Raw genomic sequence first — 11,014 nt, 5'->3', positions numbered from 1 at the left:
GACCCACAAATGCCACATCCGCGCGGCTGTTGAATCCCTCCCGGGATGGGCACTCCAGCCGTGCCCTGCCCACCCTGCAGGTGTTATTTGGGGGTTTAACCCCCTGCAGGCCGCGGGGCAGAGCAGCGCCCGGGGGAGCTGCAGGCGGGACCGGTCCGCACACGCTCGGCCGGGCAGGGCTGCAGCCCGTCGGATGTGACTCATCCCAGAGGCTCATCCCGCTCCTCCCCTGCTCCGCCGGTGCCTCTCCCGTGTCCCCGCCGCCTGCGGGACCCTCGCTGCCATCGGCGCCATCGAGGCTGAAGCCGCTCCGGTGCGTCCCGGGCCCGTGTGGCCTGGAAGGTGCTCCGGGTAGCGGGGTGGGCTGGCGGCAGCGATCCGGGAGGGCTGCGGGAGCCTCGGCAGAGCTCCTGCGCGGCTCCCGGTGCGGATGGAGCCCACTTGAACCCCGCGCGGCTCCCGGGATGCCCAGGGGTCCCTTGTGCCCGGCGGGGCCGTTTGCGGGGCAGCGCTCGGGGCTGTCGGGGCACGCCCGGGGCTGTGCCCGTGGAGCCAGCGCCCGGGCAAAGGTTCCTTTGCTCTCCCGGGGCTGGGCACGGACCCGGAGCGAGGTAGGAGGAGGGGGGATAAGAAGGAGGGAGTCAGAGGTCCCGGCCGGGTGGTGCCGGTGTCCCCTGCGGGCTCAGGGCACGGCAGACCCGGAGCCGGTGTCACCGGAGTGTCACGGCGGGACGGGCGGTGCGGCCGCGACCCCCGGCAGCAGCCCCTTGTGCTGGGGGGCCACGGGGTCGGTGGCATCGTGGAATGGGACAGACCCCGACTGTGTGCCTCCAGCAGGGACCGTGGGATGGCGCTTTGCCAGGGTGGAGGGCTGGGGGGGTTGTGTGGCCGGCAGGATATGGGGGAGCTGATCCAGAGCCCCCCCCGCTGACGGAGCCCCGTTTGCAGGGAGCCAGAACTGCCCCCGGCCCCACATGGACCTCCCGGCGGAGGATGGGGCTGAGGAGCCCCAGGAGGGGAGCCCCGAGGCTGAGGTGAGAGTGGGCAGGGGCTGGGGACCCCCCTGGACAGCTGCAGTGGAGGTGCCAGGGAACCCCAGTAGTGGAAGAGGGGGGATATCCATGGGTGGGGATGTGAGACCCCCACAGGTGGCAGTTCGGGAACCCCCATGAATGAAGCGTGTGGGATACCCACAGGGGGAGGATAGGAGACCCCATGGGCAGGTGTTTGGGTATCCAGATGGGGGGAGAATGTGAAACCCCACAGGAGGAGGTTTGGGGACCCCCATGGTGGGGGATTTCAGGGATCACCATGGGAAGGGGATGGGGGATCCCTATGGGTGAAGGAGGGGGGATTCCTATAGGTAGTTACTTGTGGATTCCCGGGGGTGGAGGATTGGGGACCCGCACAGGCAGGGATTTGGGGACCCCCATGGGCTGAGGATGGGGACAAGGGTGCAACCACCAGCATCAGTACGGGGATGGGACCGAGAGCTGTGCTCGGGCTGGGGCGGGCACACTGTGGCACAGAGGTGGCAGCTTGACCCTGTGGCTCCCTGACGGGACAGCCAGCTCCCTCTCCCCCCACCCAGGTGCCCGAGGGGCCGCAGCGCCCGGCGGGGCAGTGGTCGGGGCCCGAGGCGGGCTCGTGGCTGGCGGCGCACGGCGGGGCCGCGGGGCTGGCTCGGGAGCACGGCCTGACGGGCCGGGCGCTGCTGCGCCTGAGCGAGAGCTCGCTGCGGCGCATGGGGGTCACCCCGCGGAGCCGGCGCCGGGAGCTGCTGCGGGAGCTGCTGCGGCTGCGGCTGCAGCAGGAGATGCAGGAGCTGCGGAGCATCGCTGGCGGTGAGCATCCCCTGTGCTGGGGGCAGGGGCTGCAGCCCCCCGGGGGATGGTGCTGTGAGAAACGAGGCTCGCTCTTTGTCACAGACACGTTTTATGGAAAATCCTTTCCTTGGGATTTTTTTCCTCCTGAGAAGCTGAGAGGCCTCAGGAACAAAATGTAACCAATGGTTATCTGCTGCTGTGGGATGCAACAGGCGCATCTGTGATTGGTCTCGTGTGGTTGTTTCTAATTAATGGCCAATCACAGCCCAGCTGGCTCGGATGGTCTGGTCAGTCACAAGATTTTATTATCATTCCATTTTCCTTCCTTTCCTTGCTAGCCTTCTGATGAAATCTTTTCTTCTATTCTTTTAGTATAGTTTTAATATAATATATATCATAAAATAATAAATAAGCCTTCTGAGACATGGAGTGAGATCCTTGTCTCTTCCCTCTTCCCGGGACCCCTGTGAACACCACCACACACTCTTTGAAGTTTTTAGAAGTTTAGTAAGGGATAAAAGGGATAAAGCAAAAGTAACAGTGCTGGATGCACAACCATAGCCACATGGACTATTAACTATAACAACTGTCATATATTTTTCATTGCATTGGTCAAATACATATTCATGAAGATTATACATATTCAAACATTCACTTGAGTTTATTTGTTCCTGGAATTCTTTAGCTTAGTTTGAGCCCTGGCCTCATTGCAGAGTATGTGCCACAATGCAGATGTGATTTTGAGAGTTTTGTATTTTATTTCTTCACAAGCCGCCCTGGTCTGTCGTTTGATAATTATTGATAGCTGAAGGGTCAGTGGTGGATTCCTCCTTGCTCTTTCAGTGTTATTTGCATGGTTCTTTTCAATGTTATCTTATCATACAGACATTTTAGCCATTTTTGCAAGTACTGTCAATCAGTATTAGTTATTTCACTATTGTCAGTCAGCTACAAAAATAAAAGCATTAGTTATTATTCCACAACTACATTTGCTTCTGCAAAAGTTAATGTTGTAATACACAGGACATAGCCTCTATTTTAGTATTTTGTGAGAGCCTAAACTATAATATATTTATCACACTAAAATATATAATCTACACTGGGATTAGGGTATTAAACATCAAAGGCTGACAAATTATATGAAATAAATATGAAAATGAATAATGAATATGAAATTATATGAAAAGTTAAAAGCTGATTACAAACAGCACAAAATGATTTGCAAAAGCCAATATAATAGCGAAAGCCAACAACTACGTAGTTATTTATAAGTGTCACCTTCCCCCTGTCCCCAGAGTGAAGATGATGTCCCTGTGCATGTCCCAGAGCCTGTGGGAGCAGAGGAGATGGCATGTGAGGACAAAGCAGCTGGGACTGAGCAACACACGCAGGAACAGTGCTGGAGGAGCCCCGAGATCACTGTGACCCCCCAAAAATGCAGAGCCTGCCCAGTGATAAGAACAGCAGAACCTTAGAAGCAAAATTTGATCCACGAGGCTGGGCAGTTACCCCAGGCAGATAGAAGGCAGTCCCAGAACTGTTCTTGTGTGAAACAAGGGGCTCACAAACACAAAGACACTCATTGGAATGCTGAAAAACTTTCGAAATGTTTGCAAGAATCTATAATTGGGTCTAAAATGGCTCAGATTGTGCAATCAAGAATCCAACAAAGTGTAGTTGGTTAAAGAAACAGCACTAACAAGGCTAACAAAATAATGCTGGGAGCCATAAAATCTGGAAATGTTCTGGGTGAACACTGGCAGATTGATTTTACTGGATTGCACAGACAAGGGGGGTATAAATCCAGAACTATAAAGTTCTGGTGGATACCTTCTCTGGGTGGCCACAAACCTTCCCTTGTCACACCAGCCAGGTTAGGGAAGTGACTAAAGTACTGTCAGATCAAATAAATACAAAAAACTCAAAAATACAATAAATGAAAAATTGGGGGTACCTTTGGGAATGTCACCAGACACAGATTCCCACATTATTGCAAAGTGATACAACAACTTAGGAAAGCCTTGGGAATAGCTTGGGGTCTTCACACTCCTTATAGGCCCCAGGCGAGTGGCAAAGTGGAGTGAGTGAATTATACAATCAAATTGCAATTGGGTAAAATATGTCAGGAAAGCTCCTTGACCTGGGTCCAAGCCTTACCTGTTGCTCTACTTCAAAGCAGAATTCAGCCATGGGGCATGTCCTGGTTTAGGGCAAATTTGGGAGAAAAATCTCCAAAGGGGCCCCTCCAGTAAGCAAACCCTCCAACCAGTTCGGGAAGGATTCCTCGGAGAAAAGTGGAAAGAACCTGTTTATTTACCAGGCACAGCACCCCCAGCACACAAAATGAACAATACCAGGTGACACCACTCTGAAAAAGATGACAAATTCAGGAAGTCCCTCTCGAGGGTGGTCACTCTGTTCTCAGTCCCTCCTGTGCTGGGGCAGCTGCTGCAGCCACACAGTGCAGACTCTCGGTGTTTCCCAGGTCCCAGTCCAGAGCAGGTTCAAGATGGTCCAAAATAGGAAAGGAGAAACAGTCCAGGAAGAAATTTGGGCTGTTTAGCTACACTAGCTAAGAGCAGAAGCAAAAGCAAGCAGAAGCGAGAGAGAGAAAAGCAAAGCAGAAAGCGAAAGCAAAAAAGCCAAAGCAGCCCTATGTGCTTCTCTGTGTCCCTGATAAGAAAAACCCAAACAAAACCTTCACTCTTCAAAGCCAGTCTTAAAGGCACAGAACATAATATCCTGCAGAAACAGAGCATATGAATGGGGGTACAAGCATCATAACGTCGCCCTAAGACAGGGCACCAGCAAAATCAGCCCCTGTGAGCTGCTCTGTGGTCAACCCTACCAAGTGCCACACTCCAGGAAACACGCACGTTAAAAGGAGGGATTGATTTGAATAATTACCTCATTTCTCTCAGCAAAACCTTTCGGGGTTGTGGTGTTTTTGGACACCGGGTTTTTTTTTTCCTTCTTATTTTTTTTTTTTTTTTTTTTTTTTTTTTTTGCCCCCCCCCCCCAAAGTTAAAGGGACCTTCCCTGTCCTCCACTTTACTTTTTTTTTTTTTAAACTTTACAAATAATCTTTTTTTTTTTTTTTTTTTTTTATTTTTTAAGTTTTAGCCGCTCAGAGCAAGATTAAGTCATTTTTTTTTTATTTTTTTTTTTAAAACAAAACCTTTTTTTATTTTTTTTTTTAAAAAGAAAATTAGTTTTATTTACCTCCATTTTTTTTTTTTTTTTTTTTTAAAAAAACCATTAAATTTTTTTAAAAGTTTTAGATTTTTTGAAAAAAAACACAAATTTTTAACTCCACCACTTTATGTTCCATCCCACCTTTTTTTTTTTTAAATTATCCTTTTTTTTTTTTTTTTTCCCCTTTTTTTTTTTTTTTTTTTTATTTTTTTTTTTTCTTCCTTCTTATTTTTTTTTTTTTTTTTTTTTCCTTATTAATTCTTTTTTTTTTTTTTTTTTTTTTTTTTTTTATTCTAAAAAAAAAAAAAAATCTTAAGTCACTTTTTCTATTAAAATTTAAGTCAAGAAAAGAGGAGAGTTTTTTTTTAAAGAGGAAGAGAAAGAGAGTTAAAAAAAAATATTAAAAATACAACCCAGGAAAACATAAGTCATGTTCATGTAAGCTGTTCACCCAACCCTTTTAAAAAGTTTTTTTTTGCAAAATTTTTGTAAAACATTTATTTTTCCTTTTCTTAAAACGAGGGTTTTTGAAACACGCCCTTAAAAATTTTGTAATTTTAAGACAAACCCCATGCACCCACATAAAAAGACTTTTGTATGTGTGATTGTTTAAAAACAAGGAAAAGTTTTTTATTATTTATCTTTTTTTATTATTTAAGCTTTTTTTTTTTTCACTTCTTTTTTTCTCCCATTGTTAAAGTTTTTTTTAAGGAATTGCCCCCAACTACCCATTTCTTTTTTTAAAAAACATGTTTTATCCCTTCCTTTTCTTTTTTCCATCTTTTTCCTTCTTTTTTTTTTTATTTTCCTTTTAACACACCCACACTAAATCACCCTCTCCCTCACCCTCACATCCACCTATCACCAAAAACTTTACCCCCAACCTTCCACAAGTTTTTTCCCTTCCTCCTTTTAAAAAACCTTTTTACAGCACAGATTTTTTTTTTTCCCCCCCCTCCAAGGAGTCTCTCTCAAGCGAGCCCGGAGGTGGGTTTGTCCTGCCCGTTGGTCCGAGGGGGAGGGGGGGGGGGGGGGGGGGGGGGGGGGTCGGGATGAGCTGCGGGGCTGGGAGCCGGGAGCAGCCGGGAGCGGGATCTTGTTGCTCTCCTGCCTCCTGTGCCCTGTGCTTGGCCAGGGCTGGGGAGATGGCAGGGCAGGAGAAGAGGGGGCTGAGGGCAGCGGGCGGGCGCTGTGTGCTCCGAGCGTGGGCTGCAGGCAGCCGCCTTTGCTGGCACCGCTTTGGGGAGCTCGGGGGAGCCGTGTGCGCTGCGGGGGCTGAGCTGGGAGGGCCCCGGCCTCAGAGCGGCGGGAGCGGAGCGGCGGGGGAAGGAGGAGGGATGCGGGGCATGCAGGGGCACAGTGAAGGCTGCAGAGGCGCAAAGGCTGTCCCGAGAGCTGCAGCGGGGCTGGCCGGGCACGGATGCCGAGCGGAGCCCCTTCCCTGCCGCCAGCCCGTGCCCGGCCGGGAAACGCTCCCCGCAGGCGGGGCCGAGCCTGCCCGGCCCGGGCACCCCCAGCCCCGCGCTGGGGCCGGATGGCTGCGCTGCCCTGAAGGCAGGAGCCGGGCGGATCATTCCTTCTCCTGCCCGTGCAGGGAGGGTGGGATTCTCCTCTCTTACACTCGTAGCATCACCGCCCCGAGCGCTCTGGTCCCTGGGACAGCCCCACAAAGGCAGCAGCGTTCCCAGAGCCCCTTTCCCTGGGCCCAGGGCTGCGGAAAACACTCTCGGGGAGCTGTTCCCGTTAAACGGGGTGCAGGCATTCCCATGGCATGTCCTGCTGCCAGCCTTGCTGCTTCCCTCCTTTGCTTCCAAGGAGGAACTGGATCCCGAGTTATGCCCTGGATGTGCTCAGTGCCTCTCCGCAGGCACTGACAGAGCCGCATGGGGCTTTTCCCTATTCCTGCAGCACTGGGAAGCCGTGCAGGGAGTGCCAAGGGGCCTGGGGGCAGGTTCAGGGTGTGGCTAGGCTGGAGTTAATGTTGTCCAGGGCAGTCTCTGGCTCCTGAGACTGAACCAGTCCTCGCAGTGCTCCAGTGGGAGAGAATGTGAGAGAGGACAGGGCTGGGACAAGTGGCTCAAGTGGACAAGCTCCAGCAGTGACCCTGAGCCAGCAGTTCCCATCCTGAGCAGCTGTCCTGCGCTGAGGCTCTGCTGCCCAGGGAGCAGCTGGAAATGTGCCCAAAGAGAACAACTGGTGTCTGAAAGCGCCCCTGTGCTCTGCAAGCAAACCCAGGTTTCCTCTGCTGCTGAACTGCCTTTGTCCAGTCCCCGGGGTTCACTACTTGTGCTGGTGAGTAGTGCTGTGGCCTTGGTGAGACAGAAGCTGAATGCTTAGAAGGATTTTTTACAAGGAATAAATCTCCCCTGTATCCAGCTGAACTGAGACTGGAGCAGTTTTCAGGGTTGTGTGACAGTGTCAAAACCCTTACAGAATTAAAGGCAGGTGTCCAGTGAAAGTGCCAGGTCCGTTAGGTTCAGAATCACAGAATGATGGAATGGCCTGAGTTGGAAGGGACACACCATGGTGCTAGGAGAGGCAGGATCAAAAGCTTTCCTGAAATTCCAAATGCTCAGATTACCTGGCTGTCCTTGATCAATTCCATGTTTTAATGTGTTGTGAAAGGAAATTTAGGATGACAAGCAGGACATTTTCTCTTGAGTCTGTAGTGGCTGTGACCTGTGACTGCCTTGTGCTTCAGGGGTTTTTCAACAAAATTGACCAGCAGTGATGGATCTGTACTGGTTTAAAAGACAGGTGTGCTGGAACCTTCCTCAAATGGAGAACATGACCCCTTTCTTTCCATAGTATTCCAACTTTGAAATTATGGGGCTTTTAGGCAAAGATACAGGGAAGGGAATAACAGGTATTTACTAGAGTATATATGTGAAAAACACATTCAGTCTCCTGTGAAAATTTTAAAAGTTTAATAAAGGACAATAGGAGACAAAGACAGTAAACAATCTGCCATGCTAATGCGTCTTGGCACTCAGACAATCACAGTTTTCTCCTTTGGGGATACCCTTATGGGCCTTTCCTTCCTGGTGCTCTTCCTCCTCAGTTCCCTTATGCGTATCCATAAACTAGTTTACATTTTCCAGGAACTACTTTTACATCAGCCCTCGTGTCCTGCCTTTGCGGTGCATGATGTTCCCTGAGCTGGGGCTTTGGCTACTTGTGTTTCTGCTGGGAAGCCAAGGCTGGCTTCAGACAGTGGACCATCTGCTGTGAGGTGGCTGCAGGGGATCATATCCTATGTTCATTGCGATGTTTTCCCAAATCAGCAGGGATTTTAACACGAGGGATAGCTATGTCCCTACTTGTCTGGAGCTTAAGTAACAGAAATAAACTCATATCTGTTGGAGACGAGTGTGTGCCCCACTGGTCAATTCCTGTTCTGTTAAGTGTTGAAGGACGTGGCGGGATGGAAGCTGAATGCTCAGAAGGCTGATTTATTTGTAATGATATATACATATACTAGTATCCATACTGAACTGAGAGAAAAGGGGAGTTTCTAGGAGCTGCTGTGAAGTAAGCTAAAAAAACTAAAATGGTTTAAAAGGCAGGCCTTGCCGAGTGAAAGCACAAGGTCTGCTGTGACTGTTCACTGAATTATGGAATCATGGAATGGCCGAGTTGAACGGACACACCTGGTGCTAGCACAGCAGGAGAAAATCTATTATTGACATCATATAGCTGAGATTAACTGGCTCCGTCCATGACAAATGCTAAGAGTTAATGTTTTGTAAAAGGAAATTCTAGGGCAACAAGCAGTGGCTTTTCGCTTGATCTATACTGGCTGTCACCCATGGACAGCAACCACTTGTTTGGGTTTTTTCATGTAACAAGTGACCTGCATTGATGGACCGGTAATGGCTTAAAAGAGTGAGTGATATCCAGCAAGGAAGGCAGGAACCATCGGTAATGGAGAATGCTGTGCCCTCCATCTCTCCACAACAATATAACTGTTCTCAAGACCCCTTCTGGGGCTTTGGGGCAAAGATAGGCTGGTGGAATAACAGGTATTTACTGTTGCTTGTGTATATATACATATATATTTACGGGGAACCTAAAAACAGCCGTAGCTCAATGTGCAGTGGCAAAAGAACTGGACATGGAAGGAAGAGGTCACAATGGCAAATGATCTCTGGGTGGTGCCACGTGTGACATGGAAACACAAGAGGTTTCAACTGTGTTTCCTGGGCAAGCCCATGGTGCAAGAGGAACTCCTCTCTCTTTGATGAACTGAGAGCTGATTATCTGAGGGGTGGTGATGAACTAAGAGTTGGTTATTTGAGGCATGGTAACTGGTTTGAGAATCGAAGGTTTTATTTCATGCCATGGTGGAAATTGAGGGAAGGAGGAGGAATGTTTTTAGAAGGTTTTCATTCTGAGTTCTGTGTGTTTCTTTTTCATATTGTAAGTTAATAAAGTTCGTTCCTTTATTCCTAAGCTTGAGCCCGCTTTGCACTATTTCTGGTCACATCTGACAGCAGACACTAGGGAGAATATATTTTCATGGGGCACTGGCATTGTGCCAGCATCAAACCATGACAGTGTGTCTCTCTGTGTGTCTCTCTGTGTCTGTGTTTGTGTCTGGGATACAGAATCACCTTCAGGGTTGATCCTGCAAACAGGAAAGCAACAGGCACATCCAGGGTGCTGGGAAGGAGACCCTGGCTCTTGTGCCATGGCCCCAGTGTCGACGCTCCTGCTGGACGCATGGCAGCAGCCCCTGGTCTCCAACCTCACACAGAAGCCCAGGGCACCCTGACAACCCATTAGGAAACTCCCCGTGCTTCAGATTGGGGACAGAAACAACCAAGACACATTTTAAAATTTTAAAAGGTTTGAAAAACCTTGACAAAAATTACAACAAAAGGACTAAATAAGAAAAACAGATGTGGGAGCTTCTTCCCTTGCCGCTGAGTAGCCTGAGTGGCTGCCTCCTCAAGGGCAGGGTTGAAGGTTTGCTGGCACTTTTGTACCTCTGTGGTCACGAGAGGATTTGCATAAGCAACAGTAGCTCTCTAAAGGTGCTGTAAGTCAACACTTGTTAACAATGGTTAATTGGCGGAGTGAGCATTCTGTGCAAACAAGTTGTTGATCACAGAGGGCTTCTTTCTACCTGCCCTAAATTGGTCCCAGCTGTCTCATGGTAACAATACCTGAAGGGCGTTAACACCAGGATGTCCCAGGCACAGCTTTGGGCAGGGACAAGGTGGATTTTCCCCCGGTAAGCTGCACATGGGGTGGGCCCCTGAGGGTGCCAGGAAGCAGCTCCCAGGAAGAGGCCAGAGAGGGGTGAGGGAGGGGCTGTGCTGGCAGTTGGAGCAGGAGCACAGCTCAGAGCCCGGTGGGGGCAGCGTGTCTGGGGAGTGTGGGGTGCCCATGGGGGCAGTGTGCCTGGGGAGTGTGGGGTGCCCATGGGGGAGCGTGTCTGGGGAGTGTGGGGTGCCCATGGGGGGGTGTGTGAGCGCTGCCTCCGGGTGCTGGGAGCAGCAACTGGGCCAGGCAGCGAGCAGGGCAGCCGTGGGCTGGGCAGAGGGTGCGGGATGCAGGCAGGGCTGTTGGATGGGCAGAGGGGCTGTGCCAGTGCTCCAGGGAGCCGGGAATGGCCCGGCTGTCTGCACTTGTGGATTGAGGAGTTCTGCTGGGAGGATGTGGGCGATGGTGAAGGCAGCACCTTGTCCAGGGCAGGCTGTGTGGCTGAGGGAGTCTGTGTGTATCTGTCTGTCTGTGTTTGTGTCTCTGCATGTCTCTGCTGTCTCCAGGATACACAATCACCTTCAGGGCTGATCCTGCAAACAGGAAAGCAACAGGCACATCCAGGGTGCTGGGAAGGAGACCCTGGCGCTTGTGCCATCCCAGGCTGGGCTCCAGCAGCCGGGTGGGAGCAATCCCCAGGGCTGCAGCTGCTGCAGAGCCTCTGCCAGGAGCCTGGGGGCCTCTGACAACACCTTAGGGAAAGTCTCTGTTCTTCCTCCACAGCC

At 50.5% G+C, this 11,014-nt stretch overlaps 1 protein-coding gene across 1 annotated transcript; it reads left to right on the top strand.

The window, feature by feature from the left end:
* The first annotated feature begins 227 nt into the window (after positions 1 to 227).
* On the top strand, positions 228 to 3,126 carry LOC115901840 (protein aveugle-like). Its single transcript, XM_030944810.1, has 4 exons — positions 228 to 313; positions 949 to 1,034; positions 1,592 to 1,844; positions 3,122 to 3,126. Exons 2-4 carry the CDS (start codon positions 975 to 977, stop codon positions 3,124 to 3,126), a joined length of 318 nt encoding a protein of 105 aa, XP_030800670.1. The 5' UTR covers positions 228 to 313; positions 949 to 974.
* Positions 3,127 to 11,014: the final 7,888 nt, after the last annotated feature.

Source organism: Camarhynchus parvulus, chromosome 3 (genome assembly GCF_901933205.1).
Source record: "Camarhynchus parvulus chromosome 3, STF_HiC, whole genome shotgun sequence".
In the NCBI taxonomy this organism is placed as follows: domain Eukaryota; kingdom Metazoa; phylum Chordata; class Aves; order Passeriformes; family Thraupidae; genus Camarhynchus; species Camarhynchus parvulus.
This window is presented reverse-complemented; position numbering and strand designations above follow the sequence as displayed.